The sequence below is a fragment of the Pelecanus crispus genome, chromosome 7 (assembly GCF_030463565.1).
Source record: "Pelecanus crispus isolate bPelCri1 chromosome 7, bPelCri1.pri, whole genome shotgun sequence".
In the NCBI taxonomy this organism is placed as follows: Eukaryota; Metazoa; Chordata; class Aves; order Pelecaniformes; family Pelecanidae; genus Pelecanus; species Pelecanus crispus.
In genome coordinates, this window is record NC_134649.1 from 20,944,134 (window position 1) to 20,970,252 (window position 26,119).

Sequence of the window (26,119 nt, forward strand, 5' to 3'; positions counted from 1 at the left end):
GAGCATCGTATTAATCCAAAGTCTTGAAAATTTAAGTCCCACATAGGCAATACCTAGGAACTAAAAAAATCCACAGCATTGTATGTGAAAACATTTTAGACATGACTCCTTAAAAAAAATCCATCTAAATCCACTTCACTGGAAATCTGTTTATTGGACATTTTTTGTATTTCTATCAGAGTGTCATTTTGGCCTTTGGAGATTAAGCTTTTTACTAAGAAGCAGCTGAAATATTCTGTGAAAAATCCTGACAAAATTATTCCCTTCCACTGCTTTCTTGCTAAGCATCTCACCAATTTGCTACCAGCTGTAATTTTAGTCCTTAAGAACTAGATAATCTGCATTTTGGGACAGGTCTTATGAGATACATATTTCCTATAAAAAAAAGCTTCTGTTACTTCAGCTTTAGGTAGGACTGGAGTTGGGACTGTTATATGGGTAAAGGCCCACAAAGGTTTCAGAAATACTGCATTTCCAATTACATCTTTTTGTTTAATCAGTTGTTTCTCTGTCTAGTTCTGGCAGCTCCCATGTGTTACTATGCCATATTCTTCTCAAACTCCATTTCAGATTGTTACAGTATGTTTCACCCTTAGGCATTCAAATAAGCTTAAACTTCCAGGATGATTGATAAAACAATTTCCTGTGGAAAGTGTAACCAGTCTTGTAGAACAGAACACTTAGCTAGCACCAGTTCAGAGTGCTAATACTTCCATTAAACTACAAGCAGCTTCTTAATGATAGCAATTTTGAGTGAAATAAACCTACTGGGATCAAATTTTCTGGCTAGCAACTGTCATTATCATTTACAGCTTACTCAAGCTTCTGGGATAACAGCCAAAAAGGTATATATCTTCTTCCCTGGTCAATAATCAGCAGTGTTTTTTTCTAGTCTTAAAAAAATTCCTCAACCACAGCAATGCAAATCAAGCAACAGACTTCACTGCATCTTCATTTCCTTGACAGCAGTACAAAGCTTGCAAAGGCTGCCTGCAGGAGATTAAACCTACACAGGGTCATTAAGTAAAGGTTTGAGAAATGAGTAATAAGGAAAATCAGTCAACGTACAGTGGATGAACTTTAGCTCATACCATGTCAAAGCCAGGATCATGGTGCCAGAATTAATGCCTGCTGTATATACTAAGTATGTGTGATAGTATGACAGCTTAAAAAAACCAACACATTGAGCCATGTGAAAAAAGTGCTTCACAAACAGAGTGTACACTGTTACAGGAATCTGGCCTTCAAAGGTTTTCCACAAACAGGGTAAAGAAGGTATTCCTCCTCAGTAATTTCATACCTCATTTTAATGATGATGATATTTTACAGTTGGATAGTTCATATTGTAAGAGTTCCCAATGTCTGTCAGAAGTCAGGTAAGCACTGGTCCCATGTAACAGAGCAGAGAGAACAAAATGATCTATGGCTTAGCAGAGATCACCTGCTCAAGCAATAGCAGAGCCAGGGATAAAACCTAACTGCCTTGCATCCTAAATTTCATACTCTTACAATGTGACAAGTGCCTTTTCGTGCAGTGAAAAGGCAAAGAACAGAATAAGAAATCCTTTACTACAAATAAAAATCACCTGGAGTCTGGTAAGTTAGCAGACAGTTTCAAAAGGATCACATACCAGGTGCCATTCTAGGATCAGATATTCAGAAATGTTCATTGCCCATAGCTTCACAGCAAAGTCTCTGAAAACTGCAGTTACCCAGCACCTCCAATTGGTCACTGGCAATCGTATTCAAAAGCGGCTATTGCTTTCGTTCCTAGGTGTTTAATTTTCACAGCTGCTGAGCAGTTGAAAGTATAAATCAATAGGCACTTAGGCTTCCTTGAATTTAAAGTCTGGAATGCATTCAACTGGGCACAAAAAGTGGAGATATGCAAAACCAAATGAAATTATGACTGTCTCTGGACATTGATGGATTGGTATTTCTTCCATGCATCCCTTTCTTTCAAAAAGGACAGTTTTATTTAAATGAAAACATGTTTTCATGTCTTTTACAATATTAAGAAGTTAGTTTGAGCATAAGTTTACCACTGGCATATAGGGTTGCTGATTCACTATTAAGACACTTCCTGTGCTTTGCATGTTCTGTATTATATTACATGGTGAAACTGCACAGCCCTGTCTTCAGTTTGGCTGCACACAGGCTATGGTTATCACTTAAGAGGACCATTACAGCTGAATACACAGAAGAGAGGAAAATGAGAGGCCATGAATCAAGCTGGAGATAAATTCAGAAAGATAAAAGAAAGCATTGTTTCATTAAACGAATAGGTAATGTGTCCAAGACTGTTATGGTATAATTGAACTCAATGAATAGGAACTAGGTTTTATGTGGTGAGAGATCAGCTACAGGAATTGCATTCTTGTCCCATGTCACACTCTAGCATGCACTGGGTACTATCAGAGGGCACTGGTTTAGTGTCAGTCCCCAGTCAGACCTTGGTGTTAGCTATTGTGGCTATTAGCTATTAAAATTCAATGGATCCCATTCCAAAAGTCAAATCACTGTCTCCCTTTAGAATGCAACAATTACACAGTATTTAAAAAATAACAGTAAGTGGCTCAGAACAGGAAGTTCAGTATTAACAAATATGTCAGCCTATGATGTACTGCATACAGCAAAAATATGACTAAGAATGTCCTCAAAAAATAAAATACCTTTACAGGCAAAAGGAACAGTAAACTGTAATAAGGGAGAGGTATCAAGTTTTCCATACAGATTGGTATGGATAAAAGTGGTCTCATGACCTTGTCACTTTCTTTTCCTGCAGCTATTAACTCTGGCTGAAACAGAAACCAAATCAGAGAAACTACACATTCTCTTCTCAGCTCTGAGACTTTTTCCATTTACACCCTCATTTTGCAATATAGGGTCAAAGGTTAAAAACCATGTTGCTGAGTTAACAGTCAGAGGCTCTAAACCAGTGTTTCAGCTAGAAGGTGGAAGGAACTCTTCTTTAGGTCATGTCACATCAGGAGTTCTTAAGCCTGAGGACTTCAGAGCTGAATCCTGTGACCCAGCTAACTTCCTGGACCTGTAAGGAGAGGGAAGTTACCAAGTCCCTTGAAGCCAGGGATGGTAAAAATCTACCTTAAATACACACATCGCTGCCTTGAACATCAAGGCCACATCTTGATAACATGAGTTCACCATGGCACAGACACGGATCAAAGTATATGTGTTTAAACTGAGCAACTGGATGATCAGTCTTCCAATACTTGGCAGCCTGGTGCTTTGAGATTATCAGTATTGTCAGTGATCCCTCCCTCTCTATTTTCTCTTTACCTAACCTATAACAAGCTTTGTACTTTTCACTTCATCCCTCTTTTTACTCATCTTCTTGCCCTGTTGAGAACCCAGCACTCAGGTCTTCCAACCAACTCATTTCCTCAGCTTCCCAAAACATCACAAACTTGGAAAAGAAAAATAATTATTGCAGTCATTCCAATAGCTACAGCGGCAAACATTCCTCTCTGCTACTTTCTCAGGAAATGACTGGATTGCACAGCATCCTCTGCTTGGAATTCTCAGTCAGCAGTTTGCAAGCTTCTACAACACCGCAGTAAAGTCAGTCATGGCACAGGAAACTTCTGAAGCTACAGCTTCTGCTGAGTCTTCAGATCTGCCTTCAATTCTTCACATTTGATCTCTGATCTCCACCAGATTTGTAGGTACAGGCCTTTTCATTGATTAAAGGAAATTCTACCTGACCCCATCAGCTTCTATATGGGTAACAGTATAAAGAAAACATTTTCTTAGCTGGAAATATATGTAAACAAAATATTAGAATACCTACTCAGCTGAGCCTCACCATAATGATGATACTTATCTTGTTCTAAATGAGTTTCTGTTGATACACTTGACTAGTCAAGGAATGCCTGATATGTTTCTAACGTATAAAAGACATTGACATTGACTTTGTAGCATATCCTCTCGAGATGCTGATGTTTCTCAGTGCTCACAGGGATCATGTCCTCATCCTTTATTGTAGAATCATTTTGTTATAACATCTATCCTTAGAAATTTCATTTATGAAAGAAAGAGACTGTTCTGATTAACAGTGGATCGAAGAAAGACTGCAGTAATTAATAATTTTAATTGATTTTCTGCTACCAGCATGAACTGTACCACTGTAATGTCCTCTAGCTCTCACCTTCTCAGCACAAAAGATCAATGTGTTTCCATGTATATTTGTAACATGTACACAGTATTTACATACATTCCTATTCAGACAGCATGGATCCTCTCTATAGGCTTGAGAACAATATGAATTTGAGCTTATAATAAATCAAAATATTTTCCTGAAGAAACCACAGAAACAAACAGGGGGAAAAAAATGGAGATAATTAGAAGTCATTGAGCTCTTAGTCTTCAAGTTATTAGAGAAGTGAAATATGCTCTAGAAAAGTAAACTGAGTTAGGGTAAGAAGTCATCCTCTAGTCAGCTCTTTGGTAAAGCACTTATGTCTGACATTTCTTGTATTACACTACACAGTGATATCCTAAAAAGATGCCTGAAAATATGCAAGAGACTATCTTTTTCTTCAAACAATACCTGAGAAAGTCTGGTGCTTTGGAAATCATGTTTTCAAAATCTGCAAATCCTAGTTTCCCATCACCATCCATGTCAGCTTCTTCTATCACTTTCTCACAAACTAGAGTGATTTCTTCTGCTGTTAGCTCTTCTCGAGTCAGCTTATTGAGGGTTTTTTCCAAGTCTGATTTACAAATGAAGTTATCTGTGTTAAAATCTAAACAATAGAAGAAACAAAGAAAAGATCACCAACAACTCTCATACTCATTTACTTCAAACAAAAAAGGCATGCAAAAGCATCCCAATACAGTACCATAGATCTTAAAGGCATAGATTGCTTTAAGCTCTCTGGGAGCCATTTCACTGAGCACAGAGAACATATCCACAAAATCATTGAAGCTGAGGCTCCCCGCTCCATCTTCTGAGAAAGATTCCACAATCCTTTCCTTGAAGGGATTCTCCTATGGAAAATGGATATATATTTATTTTTTAGTATTTGGAAAATCAAAAAACCTGCAGACTCCCTGTAAATGATTATTAGTATGTAATTCCACGGTTGGCTCTTGAAGACAACTTTTATCCAAAATGCATCTACAAATTTACATGTGTGTGCTTTAGCAGAAAGTGTCTGCAGAACATGCTGCTGCATAGTACCACTTCTCGCCCAGATTTTCTCAGCTCCTTTGTTATTCATTCTCTCTAAACTGGTGCTCATCTCATTTCTCCTGTGTGGAACACATGCTTTATAAATGTTAGGGTAAAGGTATTAAGAGTGTGAAGATCATTATTCACGTAACAGGTTCGTGACAGGGTGTCAGACTGACACGGTCAGGAGGGTTACAGCTCCTACATTAAGAAGCTAGCACATACAGAGGATGACAGGAGGGGAAGGAAACAGAGAGACCAAGGTGGAAAGCCAATGAAACAAGCAGGGTCTTTATGCCTTCTGGTGGCACCTGACTGAAGGCTGGAGGAACAAATATTATTTATGAAACCACCTTAAAAAGTAAGTATCTGCATTCCACACCTGATTGATGTGGAACCATCAATCAACCATCAACCAAACCATGTCTGCTCATTAAGGATGCAGAGTCACATTCCAGTAGGATCTTGTAGAAAGTCTTTCATTTTCAATCTGATACATGTCAATGTCCAACCTCTGGTTGAAATGACTATGAATTCCAGAGTTTTAAATGAAATTTCATCTCTGCAGGAGATGATCCTAAGATCCTTTTCTAGCACTGTACCAACCCAGCTGGTGTCAAGGCTATTCGGAATAAGACAATACTCTAAAACCATAAACACACAAGCAAGCATAAGAAAAGCTGCTTTAGTACTCTGAAGTCCAAACCAAATGTTTTTATAGTAACAAAACAACATCTTTCTCACAGCTATACAAAAACCCAAGATGAATTTGTAGCTTTGTCTATAAAACTGGGAAAATCAATTCAATTCAGTTGAATATGAATAAAACACACAAACATCATTTGGGCTGCGAGCAGCATCTCATCAAAGTTGTTCTACAGATCTCATCTGAAGCCAAGACACCGATTAACATATTGATCTCCTATAAATGTAAACAGCTTTGGTGGTGGCATATCATGTTCATTATTTTTAATATTCATGCAGCATTTTCTTTGGCTTTAAAAGAAGCAGTATTGTGAAAGCTCAGAGCTCAAACATATATCCATTTAATTTCTTTTCTTCTGAAAGTGTAATTAGCTAACAGGTATTCATAAACCATCCAATTATTTTAAATGAAATTTCATAAAACAGCTGTATTTGAGAGGTAAGTGACCAGCAAATGTTATTTTTCAGTTTACTTGAATTCTTTCTTGATAACTCACACAGAACATATGCATCTATAGAACACATTTTCTGCACACCTGTGGAGACTAAAAAATATACCAGCAGCATGTACAAAGCAGTTACGCAAACAGATTGATGTTGTACATTTATGTAGTATCCTTCATTTAAAGGAACATAAAGTACCTTACAAGAATTGGGCTACTTACACTAATATGCAGCTGCCTCTGAAGTGAAATTTGACAACGGTTAAATGGAGTGCGGCAGCTTACAAGAGCTGAAGATAAAGATGTTCAACTGAAATCACAGGGGGAACTTGGAAGCATAATGAAATTTGTCACCCACAGAGATAACTAAGATACATTTTTTTTAATAGCCTCAAAATAATTAAAAGGTTTAAGGATTTGTGTTAGAAGACAAGCATAACATACAAAAGCTTAATTTCTCTAAGAAGAACACGAGGTGTGATGGTGCACACAGACATTTTAAAGAACATCCAGTTCCTGGAAAGCAGTCTTCCTTTTTTCTGCAGGTGATTGGTTCAACGTGTAGACTCACACTACAGGATGACCCTTTGCAGTGTCTAGTTCCAGGATGCAGGTACAGAGGAGTGGTCAGGCATTTGGGTACAAGGTATGGACTGATCAAGGCTATACCACACCTACATACATTTGGCAAGTCATATCACCTGGCAAATTTAAGAACAGATTTCAGTGGCCATCCCAGCTGGAACTTTGAGATACTTTTTCACAGAAGCTATACTGGCCATTCACATCCTCAGAGAGCATACCTGATTCATTCAGGACATTTTTATTTCATGATAACAAAGCACTTGGTATACATCAACTATCTCATGAGATGTCTTTGGGTCTTGCAGTTTGCACTCCACGACTACTTCCATGGTAGAAATTAGTTGGAGTCTGCCAAAAGGCAAATACCCATCTAATGACAAACCATATAAGTGAGTGTGTCAATCTTCTGAGGATGGGTGAGATCTGAGAAAGAGACATTGGAAGTGTAATTCCCTGAGACAATCAAGATCCAAAAAATAGCCTTGACCAGAGATTTTAGCACTACTAAATGCCAAGATGTCTCCAGCCTTTCTGGCTGAGATAATGGCCAGGAATAATGCTGTTTTAATGGACAGGTGAAGCAGGGACCACAGAGTCATAGGCTCACATAATAGCCCATTAAGGTAGTCAATACTAAATTCAAATTGTCCTGCAGGGTTCAATGACTGAAGTAATTCCACAATAGGGAGCATGCCTACAGATTTCAAAGGGTAAGAGATTAATGAGCTCATTGTGCTCTGAGCTGAATATATAAGATTGAGCTCACTGTTCAGGTGAAGACAAAATGAGGCCAAATAAAAATAAAAAAGAAATCAAAAAAGAGGGACTCCTGAAAATAAAAACACAACAGGCTCAAAAAACCAGCAGGGTCACATCTCTCAAGAGTCTCAGAATGAAAAACAACACCCCAGAATTAGCCAGATGGCTGAGAGAGTCATTGTAAAAGGATACGCAATGATCACTCACATCATATGCATGATGTGTAAGAGGAGGTATAGCAGATGTGCATCTGTGGATACTGCTAAGGCTAAAGTATCTGACCTGAGTGCTTGGAAATATGCCTGTTTGTGGTATGAACATACATACAGACGCTCAGTGGAAAACAACTGATTCTATTGTTTCAAATTGTCAGTTTATTAATAAGCCAGAGATGAAGTTGGGATGAAATACATGAAAAAGGCCCGCTTTCTTCCTAAAAAGCACATTAAAAAAATTGGTGTATCTGTTAAATGTTTAATATTAGAGAATGTTAAATATCAGAGTGGATAAGAAAACATGTTAGAAAAATTACCTTTTTTATTTCTAAAATACTATATTGCTTTCTTTGGAACAAACCTCATCAGAACTAAGCGTCATGGTAACAGTTGTAAACTGACATCTTAGAGGCAGCATTGGGTAACAAACAAGGAGTACACAGATGCACATATCCTTACCAGCAGCAAATATCAAACCCAGGACTTTCTGCATTAGGAATGCTAGGCATGATCTCTCTGACTGAATAAGTATATTGCAGCTGCATAAGATGAATTATCTATTTGGCATGTCAGAGATCTTGAAAATACAGATGAATTAACAATGAATTAAATGGACATAAGCATACTTCTTAAGTAACTCTTTGCCAAATGGATCTCTAAAACCTAAATGAAAAATAAAATCTTTCCTCATATTGATTTCTTTCCTTTAACTTTCTCATATTATGTGTCTTCAGGCAGTATATCTGTGGTTTACACAATGGAAAGTATTAGCTTACCTTCACAGATACTTTTCACATCCTTTCTGTAATTTCATTACCTCTACTCTAAAGAGCACAAATTAGGGTTCTATCATATTTAAAGGAAAAGCCATGGGGGAAGGGAGTAAAGGGGAGAATGATACTGTTCCTTCCTAGCTTGTTCTTCCTTAAGCACTAATTTTTTAAAAAAGAATCCTTTTAAAACTAGCTAAAATTAACTAAACTTATACTTGTTAAAAAGCTTTTTCTGTCCTCTCACAATAAAAATGAGAGGGGAGACAGAAACAATAAGGAATTGTTACATCTAAAATTCTGTTGTTTTGCAGATTGATGCTGCAGTAGCGGCTTGAGAAATCCTCCTAAATATGCCATCAATGTTTTTAACGATCACTTTTTCTACTCAGATAACTGTGGTTCTATACATTTTTGAATGTCATGTAGCATCTATTCCAGCATACAGATGTAGAACACCATAAAATAAACCATAACCATTAGTTTTCTAAGAAACTATTATATGGTTTATTCCCGAGATTGCAGCTAAATCTTAACCAAGTCACTTCTTATTTTCCCCTGTCCTCTAGTTTCCATCACAGGCTCTACAAAAGCACTGCGTTGTCCTTTTGCCCTATCTGCTTTGCAGCTTGATGAATTAATTTAAAGCACCGTATCCTATTTTCACAAGTTGACTGCATTTTGGAAATAAGAGGTTGCAAGTAAAGCTGTAAAATAGGTCAAGATAATCAAGCTGGAGAGGCTAGACAGTCATTACAAAATGGTTCTCAGTTTTATATCCCCAGAAACATGATGATCATTTTCTCTTTTGTCTTTGGACATAAGTCCCCACTGACATTAGGGAAGATATTCAAATGCACAAAGCAGTCTGCTTTGCAGACTACTGAAAGCCAGAATCCCTTTGGATGCTTTAATCAGGACTTGTTCAGAACTGATCAGAAGCAAACCTTTTTCACATTTCAGGAGTTATTCCTAAAAAACCAGAAATTAACTCTTATCAGACAAACATTAATATAAATATGGCTAAATTGTTCATTACCAGATCTCCATAGGAGAGGGTAGTGCTTTGGAAGGGAAGCATAAGAAGTGCAACAGCAAATTGTCCCTGGAGCCGATAAAAGCACATTTCTTTGTTGGTTTTTTTCCCTTTTCTTCTTCCTCAAAATCAATACTTTTTTCATGTGTACATGAATATATTCATGTCATTAAACCTCTCTGCAGTGCCTACAGGGTACTGATTAAGAAAACCCTGCACAAACTAAGGCAAAGATACAGCTAAATTGATATGCTTACATTTAAAAAAATTATCATGTCATTCTGTCAGAAAGCAGAAATGTAAGACAGTGCAGCGATGAGTTTACCTCTTTACTAAAAGCTGCAGTATGGTCACAACAGCCAAATAACCAAAGAATCTGGTTGCATATGGAATTGCTTAAATATTACGAAACTTAATAGTGTATCATGGGAATATAAGGCATTTTAACAAAACCTGACTAGCCAACTATAGCAGGAAACTGCAAACAATACTGGTAAAGACCATCAAGCAGGTACAGATTTGGAGTTCAATGGAGAGAAAATGGCCCTCATGACACTTGGAGGGTGTACAGTTAGTTGAGACACACCGTTAAAAAGGAGCTACGGAAAAGCAAGAAGAGTGGTCTGAAAGGGGTAAAACATCCCATCATAACTAGAAACACCTAATAGGATGCAGAGAGAAGGAAGCTGGGATGAGCTGCAGGTGAAGATTGGGCAGAGCAGGGGTGGGGGCTTGGGAAGAGTATCAACCTGCTCTCTCAGGTGTCATTGCCTGTTACATGGAAAGCTTTGAAACTGAGGACTCACCGAAACGACTTCTCAAATTCCATCCTCTTAAAATTGTAGGAAGTGTTTTCATCTTATTTTGAAGCAACTCGCATGCATTCATGTTTAAACACGGCAAAAATAGGGTGCTAACATTGGTTCTGAAATGTGTGATTGATTCACTGTTCCCTGTGTGTCCTTTCTTTCTCCTGACTGATTCCTGTGCCTGCTGCTCATTCTGTTTCAGTAGTGTGTGGATTTATGAACTACCTTACTCACCACTGCAGCTAATGACAAGGCCTGCGAGGATCAATGAAGTTACTGCATGAGCCAAAAAAAGAAAGCAACAGACTGTAAAGTGAATGAAACAAAAATGGTTCCCCTCCAGGAAGTCCTTTTATGACCAACTCCTGACAGAAGGATTGCTCTGCACTACAATAACCAGAGACAGGCCATACTCCAATTTGAATATTCTGACAATTAGGGATGTATGTGTCACAAAGATGGCCACCCATCCACTTCTACAGATCATATGTGATCTCTGACATCAGGTTACAGTCCCACATATAGCTCTGTGGAAATGACAGGGATAATGTGAGTGAAATCAGTTTTGTTTTGAAATAAAATCACTTTCACTTTCTACATGGTCTCATACTGAACAGCCTATATCATTGCTACAATTCTGCAATATTAATTGCTGCAATCTCACAGGTGCCCACATGCCCTACAGTTAATTTATTAGACTGCTGCCTGTGTAACCAAGATTGTCAAGATTAGAGAACAGAGACTGCAATGAAACAGATGGAGTAAACTAGATCTGTTAACGTCACTGTAATGGTAGACCTAATAAACTTAAAGTATCTGCCCCTTCTTTATTTATTTATTTCTTGTTCTGACTTTCAACTTAGGAATCATGAGTTAGTGAATTATTCATTACCAATTAAAGTGAGTGGCCATCAGCATTTTTTTTCTTTGAAACACAAAAATCCTGGCTCAAAACATTAATGCATGAGGTTAAGATCTTTCTTTATAGTAGCAGAATCTAATTTAGAAAAGTGCATTATTGATTCTATCCATTTGTCAGAATCTGCAGTGGTATTGAGCTCAACATTGCCAGTAACTAGAAATGTAATGTGCATATGAAAAAAGCCAGGTGCATTGAAATTATCACTGATTTTATTAAAATTTAATAGACGTTTAGTTAATTTATTTCTATTTTAAGATTTAAATGTTGGCTTTGTCTTCACCTTGATGAAAATTTACTGAAGAAAGAAAACATGATAACAATTTATTTAGCAGTCTGGTCAAGTTGCAAAGGTTAAAGGTATTTTTTTCTCCAGTACAAGCTGGAGTTACTACCTAGATTTCTTGGAAAGTGAACTCTAGGGGAAAGACTGTCTCGCCCTCCCCACCATCTGCACAGGAAATCACAAAATGCTCCATGACCAAGATTGATCCCGGTTTATAACTGAGATCCTAGCTGGCATTTTAATATCTTTTAGTGTTAGTGTTTTGAAAGAGTTACGGAGGAAGATCTAGGCTCCTCTAACTGACACTTTACTGGAAACAAGCTCGCTAGCTATTGAAAGCACTTTCTCTATGAACTGCTGGAATTTCTGAAATGAGTGGTTTGACAGCAATATTTCTAAGGTTCTTCCACAGCCTTATGAGACTTGGGAGAGAATTATTATAAAATTTGACACTGAATTTTGTCCTGCTATTTTCATAAAATCAAGTTCCATTACCCTGGAGACATCTTCTCAAACAGGGTCAGAAAGCCTCACAGACTTGATGTGGTGCAAGAAGATAGATTATGATCCACTTTACTTACAGAAGTCTATTAGGAAGTCTATTACCATTACCACCTAAGTTTGTTAAGGTAGCGAGATGTGCTCTTGTATCTCAAAATCTAATCATGGTCCAGTATAAAATTTCTGGTTTATATCTCAGCTTAAGTACCAGGCTCTCTTGTAAATATAGTAGTCTCCCATCTCTAAGGTTTTCATAGAATGAGCTTTTCTTCAAGTGTTCAATCCTGTATCACTGAAGCCAATAAGAATGTGTATGATTATCATTTCTTGCTTTCTTTTCTGAACTTAGGTTTGATTTTTCACAAAGCAACTATCAGCCACCTGGCAGTTAAACTCTTCAGAGTCATGTTATTAAGCCAGAGAATTTCATATTGCGCTATATTAAGATCCTAGAGATAGTAAGGTAAAACTTAAGGCATACTGATTGTCCATACCAGAAGTACCAGTACAAGCACCTAAGATGCTACAGTGATGAATGAGCTGCAGACATATTAGGGAGATATTAAACTACTTGCAGTAACAGATGAACGAATCAAAAGCCCTTAAGGATGATACATTTTATCACAAAGGTAAGAATTCAGTATTTATGCATAAGCAAAAATAGCAGATGGCTGAAAACAATCAGAATACTTCAAGACACTCCCACATATTTAGAATTTGTGAAGGCCATGCTATTTCCTCCTGCCAGCTACTAAAAAACCCAATTATTTTATATTCACATAGACAAGACAATTAGTAATTTTTGTTGTATTGTATTCCATACAATACTAATTTGCATTTTTATGTACAGCTGTCCACCCAAGATGACAGCACCTCAGTAAATCAGGCAAATACTCCTATTTCAAAATGAAGAATCTTATTCCATTTGTACTAGCTGCTGAGGTTCAAATAACTGGTTCCAGGCAACTGCTAAGAGCAGGTCCTTTAATTAAATCATCTCAGACAAATCTCACTGGGGCATTAAGAATAAATCCAACAGATCTAGGGATTGCTTCTAAGGCAAAAAAAAAAAAAAAAAGTATAATATGGGAACTGTCATAATTATGAGTCCATCCAGCCCACCAGCCTAACTCTAACTGGAACCAGTAGCAGACAGGGCAAGAATGTAAGAAAAGAGGGAGATACACAGAGTGATCCTTCCCGTAGTATATTCTGAGATTACTGCAATGAGCATTTCAGGGACTCTCCGAGTTAGAAATCACACCCAGATCATAAAACTTAACGGCAATCTGTGGAATTCTGCTCTAAAAAAGTACTTAAATAATTTTTGAAGACTAGTGCCGTTTTTGCCAAAATGTCTTGTGGCAATGAGTTCCTCGATATAGTCACACGTTTTGTCAGCCATCTGTCTGTAATACTTCCTTGTCCTTGTGAAAAGTAGTGCATAATTGTTCTCTGTTCACCTGTTGGTATTATTCATCTGATCCCATGATCTCGTAGGTAGGACAAAGAAGACTTAGAGCAAGTGTTCCAATTCCCAACTTTTAGCTCCACTGAGTAATTTAACACTAGTCAGAATACAGCCTAAGGGCCTAGTTAGGTCCGCTTGTGCTAGCAACTTCTTGCAGGCTACTGATTGTGATGCCTAATTATGTCTTAAATCTAATTTTAGATAATCAGATTTGAGATCTTTGTTGCTATCTCAAAATTGGACTCAATTTGAGGTAACTAAAATACAGGGCATTTTTGCAAAGTATTGTTAATTTTGCCTGTTGCCTAATTTCCTTATTTGTATAACAAGAAGAAACAACACTAGCATTTACATTATACAAAACTTATGTGAAATATTTATAAGATATCTAAATGGTTAACATATAATATTTTATGCAACTGAAGGAACTGAAAAGAACTTTTCAGCAAGATCTTTATACCCCCTATTTTAAAGTTCCATGAGTACTTCAATAATGAAAAAAAGTGCATCTATAAAGTATACAGGCACATAATTTAGTCTCTTTCATAGATACTTCAATACATTTCAACACATAATATTGTTGAAAAATAATGTTTTCTTGAATGCTGCTGATACTAAAAGTTCATACATAAACAAACCTTGAATTACACTCTTTTCATATCCTGTTCTACTTCACACTTTGTAACATAATGGCCAAAGATGAGAAGATTTTTTTTTTTTTAAACTATGGTAACTGCATGATTTATTAAACTTCATTCATTTTATTTGAGGTGAGCTAGGAAGGTCAACTTTGTAAGCTGCAGAGGAGGGAATTATACTTACACCCATGGCAGTCAAGGACACATAACTTGGAACATGCGCACAGCTGATATGAAACTATTCAGAGCTGGATCCTAATGAGGGTTGGGTTATGCAGCTTTAGGAGTTAAAAGGCTGAATAGCTTTCAACCAGCTGATGAAAGAACTATTTTATAAGTTCTAGGAACAACTCATAGCATATTACAGGTTTCAGTTCTGTAACTATTTGAACAATAGTGAGGTACATAATAATTTTATTCTTATACTATGCAGTATTTTTAAGGAAGGTAATTAGCAAAACAGCCCTACCAAAATCCTTAATTATTAATATGTTTAATAACTCAATGTAGACGTGCTATGTTGATGACAGTGGCATTTATGGCTTTTATGATAGAATTAATGATGTCTAAAGTTTTCCTTGCATTTTTTCATTTATAAAAATTGTACATTTTGTAATTTTTTTTTTACATATAATTTTGGAATTAAAGCTAGCTACACCTTCTTCATCTACTTTATTACAGGGCCAACTCATCATTAGAAAGAGTATAAACATATACTAGGATCTCACTGAAGAATCCCATGCTTAGTGTGAAAAAGAATCCTAAATTATTTCTCAGTTTCTTCAGAAACCCAAATTTCTAAGCTGTATATAGGTATCTGGTAAATCACAGTCATAACTGAAGGATGAAAATTTTTCAAAGGTCTTCTATTGAATTAAATGCTCATATGCATTTAATCGCTGATGTTTCCATTTATATGAAATGCTGGTCAAACATTTTAACATTCTTTAGAGTGAAATCTGCTTCTTGTTCAATAAATTGTATTGTCCCAGAATCAAACATGCAGTAAGTGTGGTACTAAAGGAACATGGAGTTCTGTGAACTTCAACTTGAAATCTAATTCAAATGTCTTTCACTTCATGTTGAGCTAACCTCCTCCCCAACTGAATTTCTAAAGCCCTGCTTATGCTTGTAGGTTTTTTTCCCCCAAGTATTCAGTATCTTACAACATTAAGGAATAATTTCTATATAATTAAAATGAAGTGGAAGGCCATCAATTACAAGGGTATTTTTATAGCATTGCTCTTAACAAGCTTAATACTTCATGCAACTATCACAGTGAACATATAGTTGATTCTACATGATAGTAATTTAAAGATGTCAACTGATTTGCATATGTGAAAAAGAAAAATAGACCACAAGACCAAAGACAACATAATTCAATGAACTGTTTAAAAAAATAAATGCTAAAAATCTGTATTTGTCCTGGTAAAACCATACTCAATTGTTGAACTGATAAAATAATAAAACCAAATTCTATCTCTGGTTTTTTGCACCGATTGCTTTATGTCTACTGCTTCTCTCATTTGTAGTTACATGGACTGTCTCTTGACTTCCTATCATGTAATGACTCCATGAAAAATGAAAAGTCCTAATGTGGTGGTTTGACCCTGGCTGGATGCCAAGTGCCCACCAAAGCCGCTCTATCACTCCCCTTCTCAACTGGACAGGGGAGAGAAAATATAACAAAAAAGCTTGTGGGTCAAGATAAGGACAGGGAGAGATCACTCACCAATTACCATCACAGGCTAAACAGACTCGACTTGGGGAAAATCAGTTTAATTTATTACCAGTCAAAACTGAGTAGGAGAGAGGAGTGAGAACATGTGTAAAGTAATGAGAAATAAAACCAGATCTTAACACACCTTCCCCTCACCCCTCCCTTCTTCCCAGGCTCAACTTCACTCCTGATTTTCTCTACCTCCTCCCCCAGAGCAGTGCAGGGGGACAGGGAATGGGGGTTGTGGTCAGTTCATCACACGTTGTCTCTGCTGCTCCTTCCTTCTCAGGGGGGGACTCCTCACCACTCTTCCCCTGCTCCAGCGTGGGGTCCCACCCACAGGAGACAGTGCTCCACAAATTTCTCCAACGTGGGTCCTTCCCACAAGCTGCAGTTCTTCACGAACTGCTCCAGCGTGGGTCCCTTCCACGGGCTGCAGTCCTTCAGGAGCAGACTGCTCCAGCGTGGGTCCCCCATGGGTCCACAGGTCCTGCCAGGAGCCTACTCCAGCGTGGGCTTCCCACGGGGTCACAGCCTCCTTCGGGCACATCCACCTGCTCCAGCGTGGGGTCCTCCCCAGGCTGCAGGTGGATATCTGCTGCACCATGGACCTCCATGGGCTGCAGGGGCACAGCCTGCCTCACCATGGTCTTCACCAGGGGCTGCAGCAGAATCTCTGCTCCGGTGCCTGGAGCACCTCCTCCCCCTCCTTCTTCACTGACCTTGGTGTCTGCAGAACTGTTCCTCTCACATATTCTCACTCCTCACTCCAGCTGCAGTTTGTGTCCCTGTCTTTTTTTTTTTTTCCTTCCCCCTTCTTAAATATGTTATCACAGAGGCGCTACCACTGTTGCTGATGGGCTCAGCCTTGGCCAGCGGCGGGTCCGTCTTGGAGCCAGCTGGCATTGGCTCTATCAGACACAGGGGAAGCTTCTGGCAGCTTCTCACAGAAGCCACCCCTGTTGCCCCCCACTACCAAAACCTTGCCATGCAAACCCAAGACAACCGATAGTTAAGAAAAAGAATATTTATTGTGCTCTTGCAGCTCAAAAAAAAATGGGAAAATCTTTACTTTTGATCAGCAATGTTCTGCACACCTCTGGCAAATTTCCTATCAACACACTGAGATAAGAACTTCTGATTTCTAACCAGCTCTTCACACAGAGATCCCACTGGCTTCTAAGGGATCGATATATACAAAGTGGAAAGACTGCTAAATTTAATTTTATTTCCTACTCCTTTCCTTTAACATCTATCCCAACTATCTCTGCAAGAAAGACATCCACCTAAATATGTTCCGGTTTTTGGGGATGGTTTTGCCCTTGAACAGTAACAGGAAGGAGAAGACCTCAGCATGCCACATTGCCTCAAGATATCAAACTCACTTGGCAAAACCTCTGGCAGATGAGCTACATAACTTAAGAAGATACAGTTTGTAAGCAGTCAGAAGTGATACCTTTAGCTCAGGCATGTTTATTATAAGCTGCATAGGTAGTTTAACATCTGGGTCCTTTGTATAGTCCATGGGCACAACGTTTGGTGCCATTTCATGGTATCGGCCATGCAACCTGTAAAGCAGAAAAAAAACAGCCAATAACCAATTTTAAATAACCAATTCCATTCATACAGTAATCAGACACAAATTTGTTTTGCAGCTCTAATTATTATTGTTAGCGCACAAGTCTGAGCCCACCAAATTCCCATCTTTTTGAAAAAAAGAGGGCTTTGATGCAGTATCCAGCGTAACTGCTACTAACACCCATGCATAACTTGAGGTGTTTCATACTACCTGTATACAACATTTAAGCACCATATAGGCACATGCACAGAAGTACGCCTGGACCAATGTACCAGCACTGTGAATATAATCCAGGGATCACATCTCAGTGCAGATTATTGGTTGATCTGCACTATGCAAGAAAAAGTTGTTGTTTAACAGCTCAAAGAATTTAAAAGCCAAACAATATGCAACTATGACGCTATAGACAACAGTATCCTTGGGAGTCCTTACTTCTGATTTAAAAAGCTCTTTTCCTATCTGTGCCTCACTAACATAGCAGATTTAGTTTTACATTTCTAGCATTGGCTGGCACCAGCACACAGACCATTTCCACTTCATTCCATTTCACATAGTTTTGTTTCATTCTTGGCTCAGCTTATTCATCAAACCAGTATATTTTAAAGGCAATAACAAGTGGTTTTCCTGAGAGATGCAAGTCAAACATTCATAAACCTAGTTTCACTCTCTAAAGCTTGCTTATTGTGCTAATAGTATTATGTTATAGTGTTGGTAAGGGAGCTGGGAAAAGAAGAGTCAAAGGCCATGAAACACATGGATTTTCCTAAAGTTTTAGAAGCTGGATACCAGTAAATTATAAAAACTGTCTCAGTCTCATGCACAATCTGGGCAAAGACTGCACAAATTTTTTATATGACACTACTTCCAACTGTTAACTGAATTAACTTAACAAGTGTTAATCCCACCCTTTATTTGCTGTCTCCAAATGTTCCAGTGAATGAGTTCAAAAGCATAGCGCAAAAGCCAAGAGAAAACAACCATGTGTAAAGAAAACATTGAATTAAGCAGGATGTGATTTTAAAACTATCTTAGCACATTTACTCTCATTGGGATGCTCACCCAAACTACGAATAGAAACATTTCAAGCAAAATGGGTATCTAATTCAAACTCACCAATATATCTCAAATTTTGAACTCTCAAACAAACTACAGACAGAAATTGCCTGATAAGTAAAATATTACCTGTTTAGAAGCAATTCATATATTAGAGACATTAATTCTACTGATTTTCTGATTTTACTGGTTCTAGTGATATCTCATTCTAGTGGACAAGAATCCAAGATTCTGTCAAATAACAGCACAAAAAGGTTGGAGAGGGAACACATGTATCCTAGTGCTCAAAGATTAGTCAGAGATCAATATATTCAGCATGAATGTATGACCTGCCAGTCCTCTATGAAATACCACATGTGTAAAAAGAATAGGAAGGAAGAGTAGGTAGTTGCTGTTCACAGAAAACTTAGATAATGTCATGTACTATAAAATGTACTTTTTATATGTGAAAATTTTGTCTTACACCTAACTCATAAACTGCTTAGGGCAGAAAGTGGTCATTTTGCTGTGTCTTATGTACTAACACAGAGTATTCTGGTCTCTCATTAGGTCACATGTACTACTTATATACATTAAAAAGCTATATTTATTATTTTGTGACTTATTTTTGTTTTAACAAAAAAATCCTGCCTGCTTACTAGGTATAGTAACAATTACAAATAGAGATCAACATGTTTTAAACAGCAGAACATAAACAAACCAGTAATACAGGAAGTAATGCCTCACCAACCCCTTCATCTTTCCAGCTTTAGCTTCAGCAACCCCCCAGTCAGCCCCACAAGCAACTGAGCTACTTCAGATTAACGTGGGTAATGAATTTCAAAACCTAAGAGAAAATAATCTACAGGCATCTCTTCTCAGCACCTCTTTGGTCATGATTATGTGTCACAAAGAACACAGAAATGGAACACAGAAACGGAACACAGAAACATGTTTTGTCTGGATCTTAGGAAACTAATGTCTTTACACTGTGCAGCAATATATTGTGCCATACAGGAAATTAAATATCCACTGATCTAAGCATATTTCAGCTGCTTACCACAGCTCACCCTGACATTTAATAAATACTGTGTAATTCAAGATGCAATAGCCATTTCCCACTCCAGCAACCGATTTCTCCTTTGTAAACAGCAGCTGCAAAGATGTCCCTAAATACAGTGGAAAGGACAGCTTAAAAGCACTTAAAGGAAAGCAAACCTTTCAAATCAAATATCCATCTAAGGATTTTTTTTTTTTTTTTAAAAGCTAGAATACCGAAATGGTGTTCTAGTCTTCATGAAGATAAAGCATTCATCATTGGAATGGCTTGACCATTGTGGGCAACATTTCAGAACACATTAGCTGGCAATGCCTGCTTATTTTAACTGCCAAGATTTTCTTCTCTACTTTCTTTAGTATTAGTCTTTTCTGTCTTTGCTCTGTCTACTCTAACAGAACTATGAATACAGACACTGAGTTGGGCGTCTTAAAGGAGTTCTCCATAATGTCTTTCAGAAGACACAGAAGGGATTGGAACAAAGTGATCTGTGTTTCATCGTTTATCAAGCTTGTTATATTAATCTAAAATGCAATTTTCAATAAAAAAGTCTGAACAAACCTCTTGTTTGTAAAAAAAATATAGCTGAGTCAATTTCTACTGGGAAAAAACGTATGACAGAAATCTAAAAATGCTGTGGGAAAGTATCTGTTACTGAAATACAATCATATCACAAGAATAAACATACTCCTGTTAATGGTAACAAAAGAAACAGTCACAACAGTGTGAATTTAAAGTTACTTCAGTACTGGGAATAACAGTGCTATAATAGAGACTGAATACTAAGATGACAAAAAGTACTTATGGGTACATAAAGTGGCCCTTCACTGTCACCACTGTGACTCACAGTGATCTGGTTCCCAGTACTATTTTGGTAGAAATACTAAAGCTTCTTATGATGCTCACCAAATTAAGTAAGAAATTTCGTAACGATATCTACAGAGCAAGCAGTATTATTCTAACACAAGAAATACCCTTGTAAGGCACAGGTTGCAACGCCGCGTCCCAGGTGCCATTTGCTGTGTAGCAACAATCTTATTTCAATGATGGAGGCTTAGAGGGAGAGAGATCAAAGAGGGCACAGCCATAGCTCTTATCAGCTGCTTACTGACATTTGTTTTCTCAGGACAAAGGTTTAGTCTTTTTATAACACGCAATATCAGTGCAAAGTAAACCCTTCATTTCTTGCTGACAGAATTCACTATCTTGTCCACAGAGATTAACACAACCTATTTATACTGAAATTAATCCAAATTCTCCAGTAGCTGAAAGAAGGATCTGATTTTTTCAACTGGAAGGCATTGTGTTGTTAATTGCAAAGCACTTAACAGAGCAGTTAGGTTTTGTGTTAGATCTTAGAACTGCCTTTCCTGTCCCACAGATATGAACTAATTTGTGTCTCCTAGTGTAAGGCCAACAAAAGCACTCCTACTTTACTGTGGACAAGTCACCTACATTAACTGTAAAGAATATAGTGTGTCCACCTGATGGCACCGTACAATTACCCAAGACCAATGCATTCTCTCTTATTGTGCTTTCCCTGCTATTTCAGACATTGAGGTTGTGCAATTCCTTCAAGAAAAATGATAGTACCCTAACACATTTACACCTCCATACAATGTCAATACACTAATTTCAGAAAGCATCTCTAAGAAAATATTCAAAGCATCCCTCTGAAGGGATTATTTTTTAGCTAAAAACATTGCCAAAGGGCACAGAATAAAAATGAATTCCTTTGGTTTGCTGCCACAGATTACAATAAAACTAATTCCTCTTTCCTTTCTACAAGGAGTTACAGCCAGAAGCACTGAATTGAACAACACATCTGCTGACAGAACTCACTTAATTTTTAGAATCAGAAAGGAAAAATGCATGCTCAGGGATGTGGGAGGTGGGAAAAAAACAACCAAAGCAAGAAAACAACTCCCCCTGCCAAACATCTTTACTGTAACATATACATGTCCCTACCTATTACATGTTAAGACATGCAGTTTCTACACCTGTGTTTTATTCAAAAACATCCACAATGCAGACAATATACAGAAGCCTGTTAAGATAATATGCTCCCAGTCCATCCATTTAAAGTTAAGTCTTTCTTTTATCTCTGAAGATGAGCAGAAAGGAGTTGCTAGGCACTAGTAACCAGACAGCCTTCCAGCACACCGCCTCAGGCTCAGCAGGACTCTGCTAGAATTAGCTGGAAGGCAGATGATGGACACAGAAACGTGCAAGTAATTAACAGCAGATTTGAGAGCAGCTCTGATATCCTGTTCTCCTCCCACTAACTATTCCATTAATTCACCAAATTGCTCAAAGATCTGTAGGTATAAGAGCTTTCCACCTGAGTGGATTCCACACTAAAGCATCCAAATGAGTCTGTAGGAGGTGGCTGTGATGCAACTCCTGCAAACTAAATTAGAGCAATAAAATAGTCTTTCACATGCTTTTATCTGCAAGGATCCTACAACTCTATTTATGATAGCCTTATTACATGGCATGATTAACTAATATCACAATGAAAAAGATAAGATTTCTCTAGCTTAGGTTCCAAAACAAACATATAGTACATTGCACAAGCTTCATTATCCTTTGTAATAAAACAAACAAAACCCACCAACTAACTGAACAACAACAAAAAACCAGTAACGCCTTTCCCCAATGAAATTTCCCACTGAATTTTCCCACTGAAAGTTCTTTATGCCAGAAAGTTCTTCAGAGACACCATGCACTGTTTTATGACAAATTTAGCACTGGATTGCCAGTCTCTGACCAGATTTTGTAGAAAACAGGTAGAAAAGTAACAGAGCTGCCTCAGCCTCTTACAGGATTCTGAAAAAGCCAGTGAAACGCAGCCCCTTTTCAATGAGTTTCGCAACACTTCTGTTTACTTGAGTAATCCACATTACACTGGGTGAGTATTTACTTTTTGGTAAGGAAAATGGATACATTTCTGATCAATTATTCTATAACACTTTGTAAAGATCAGTAGACATAAGGGTTATTTACACCCATAACCCTCCTGCCTTTATGCAATACATCACTACATTGATTTGTCATACCACTGCCATACTTGGACCAAGTACTATGACCAATACTGTGAGTCAGACTCAGTAATCATCTCCCAAATGCTGCACCAAGTGCCACCGTACAGATTACTGACTGTTTGACACATCTCGCAATAACATTAATTACCAACCATAAATAGAAAAGAAACAAACCTCTGTGGTAAAGGCTGTAATATTTCCCCTGTTCTTATAGAAGCAGAAGGTGCTTCAGATGACTTGAACACATCAGGAGCTGTTGTGACCAAGAGAGGAAAGGCTTTTTGTCCTTTTACTCAGCATGCCCCTCAACAAGAAGCATATCTGAAAATAACCTAAAGCTGCTTTAGCTATCTGCCCTAGTCACAGAAACATTTATGTCTTGTCAGGGGAGAAACATAAAGTTTTGCAGTGCTGTCTGGCCACATACAGATTTGGAAAGGCTGCCATTACAATATACAGACCATGATGTATATTCAGAAGCCCAGGACCTGCAATGAGCCTCACTGTCTTTGCAGTAGTGACTACAGATCGTGTAGTGATATTTGCGTAAAAATATTTCTTCTGGATGCATGCAGAAGCATTTTCCCATTCCTTGATGTGCTCTCTTTGTTGCCAGGATGCCTTATTTACTCTGCATGGAAGCAGGAGAGGAAAAGCTGGCAGTGTTTACTAGTGTCTTCCCTCCCACAGATGAGAGTGGGAGAGAACATAGTGACAAATTTAATTTACTGATGATGCCCTATCCCCACAGATTTTGGTATATGTTTAAGCTTAATGTACTATATCCAAGGATTAAGGCAGTGATTCTGTTATCAGTTTAATCCAGTCTAAACCCAAACTGCTGATCTGCCTTTGCAGAAATTTCCAGCCCACCCACCCACTCACCCCCCTTGCATAAGCACTAACATTTAAGAAACTGCAGTGAGGTTCAGCTCCCATCAACAAGTAAAAACCAAAAAAAGCTTTGTTCAGAAAAAAACCCCACCCACCCAAACAACACAGTATTGCCTCCACAGCCTACTTTTTGTTTATGCTTTCATTTTACATGGTAAAAAAGGTGGGTCAGAGTCTGTCCCCACTTCTCAAGGGTGTAATATCCTGGAGTCAGCAAGGGTGACACTTGGTGGGTATTTGCTGGACACGGCTTGACTGGGATGTCTCCAAACTCATAACAGAGCCTCCAGCTATACCTGTGTAGACCTGAAAAAAAGACAGTTCCAAGCTTACACCCTGCAGCGATTGTTTTAATTTGCTATTAAGCTTTGAGAGAAAGTCAGATTGTACCCAAGGTCACCAGTGGGTGTGTTAAAACACAGAGCAGCTCTTCCTTGGCTTGATATACACAAATCACCACCTTTAAATGTAGTGACAACACATTACAGCTGGCTGGGCTGCCTTTGTAATAAGAACTCTGCACTAAAGGAGTGCTGAAAACAAAAGATAAAAGCTTGTAATGGCTCATTGGTTAGAAATAAGTAGAGGCTTTAAAGTGCCCTTTAGAACCTAATAAACATCTCACCAACTCTGGTCCTGCCTTCACAGTACCAGTCACTTGATTTATGTTCTAAAGGGAAAACATTTTCATTCAGCAATATATATCCTATTTATTCCTAAATAACAGGAATGCATTCAAAGACTTTAACATTACAATCGAGACAATCCCAAAGAGTAAATTCTGTATTGCCCTACATATTCACAGAAAATAAATAGCAAAATGGCTTAACTGGAACAATGAAGCAAAGCAGTGAGCGCTGATGGACAGTGCCACAAGGAGTTCATAGGAGTTGTGGCATGACCTGATCAGAGACTGACTGTACAGAATGGAATAAACTACGTCAGCAGCAGGTCCAGAGAAGCGCTCTGTTGCTGTGCAGTTGCACTTTCAGTTATTCACCACAATCAAAGCTGTAAGTTCTTGTCCAGATGCCAGAGTTGAACAGAACAGCTGGAGAAGGACTTCTTGTAATATGCGGAGACGAATTCAACCCTCGAGACCAGCAGGTGCACTGACAAGTCTATCCATAGCCCTGGAAACAGACAGATCTGAGCAATGAGCGCTTCTGAGCCCCTGGAGACTTAGATGGCTGCAAGCAAAAGAAGCAACAGCATTCAAGATGGGATTGCACAGACTGTAGGAAAGAATGTGTTGTGCTTATGCAGAGACAGTGATGGGAACTGATTTACAACTCATGCTACAGAGGCTGTAGCCTGCTACCGATGCAAATTGTTGAGGTGCACCTACTCTCTTGTCCTATATATAGTGCTATTATTGCAGATGGACAAGTGTGTGATCAGAGAGCTGGGGAACAGCTCCAGACAGACCTATACCCACAGGTCTGCCACACACAGAGAAAAAGTTGCCATAGCTCAGAGAAGGAGGTTCTTTAATCTGGGACTGAGAAATGAGGAAGGAGGTGCCTTCAGAGCTGGCTGCAACTGATATGGAAAGTACTTCCAGGGTCTCAGATTTATGCCACACATTCACAAACTGCTTTTGCAATGACAGTTACATGTTGCATATGGTAACGAAGGCATAAATCTCTGTGCTGCAGCAATTCCTCAGTGAATTATTGTCTCCAAGGATTGCAAAAGTTTAGAACAGTCTATTAGAGAAAGGGGTCTACCATATGAAGATGAAACCAAAATTATAGGAAACTTGGTGCCATATCTGAAGGCAAAGGAGGCCAGGAATGTCAGATAGAAACCGGAACCACAACTCTCTAAATTGCCACACTTCGACAAAAGGACAAAGAACAAAGAATAGTGAGAAACACAAGCAGGAACAGTTGAAAGGTGAAGGAATTTTTGTTACTGATATGCCTTGTCCCTTCTATGCTTTCCAGTTGAAGTTATTTTCATTGTATCAATAAAATACAATAACTGGACACAAATCATATTTATAATAAGGCAGCATAAAAGGAGGAGAAAAGGTGGATAGATGAGCCTTCTGCCAACTTTTAGTTAACATGTCAAGAGTTCTTTCATCTCTGCAAGGCAAAATGAAGCAGTAAAAATTAATTCCAGACAATACTAAATAAATATCCTCCTAAACCATCTGCAGTAAAATGAAAAAGAAATTCTGCATGAGAAATGTTTTTGGCAGATAATTTATAATAATAAATTTATTCTAAAAGATCTAGTCATACTTAGGAAGACTGCCTTTCAATACATGTAACTTTGCTGTTTACAGAACTACATGATGCATAGTCAGTATAGATAGAAGCAGTTTACAGCATTTTTCTTTCCTTGAAGCACCACTGAAAAACCTGCTCACAGGCCTCTTTTCTGCTGGTAATCCAACAAATCACAGAATGGTTGAGGTTGCAAGGGACCTCCAGAGATCATCTGGTCCCCTG

At 38.1% G+C, this 26,119-nt stretch overlaps 1 protein-coding gene across 1 annotated transcript in view; it reads right to left on the bottom strand.

Moving 5' to 3' along the window:
* Positions 1-26,119, bottom strand: part of CIB2 (calcium and integrin binding family member 2) — a 48,866-nt gene that overhangs the window by 1,021 nt on the left and 21,726 nt on the right. The window contains 3 exon segments of the mRNA XM_075714392.1: positions 4,571-4,766; positions 4,863-5,010; positions 17,508-17,619. Of these exon segments, the coding sequence (XP_075570507.1) occupies positions 4,571-4,766; positions 4,863-5,010; positions 17,508-17,619 (456 nt within the window).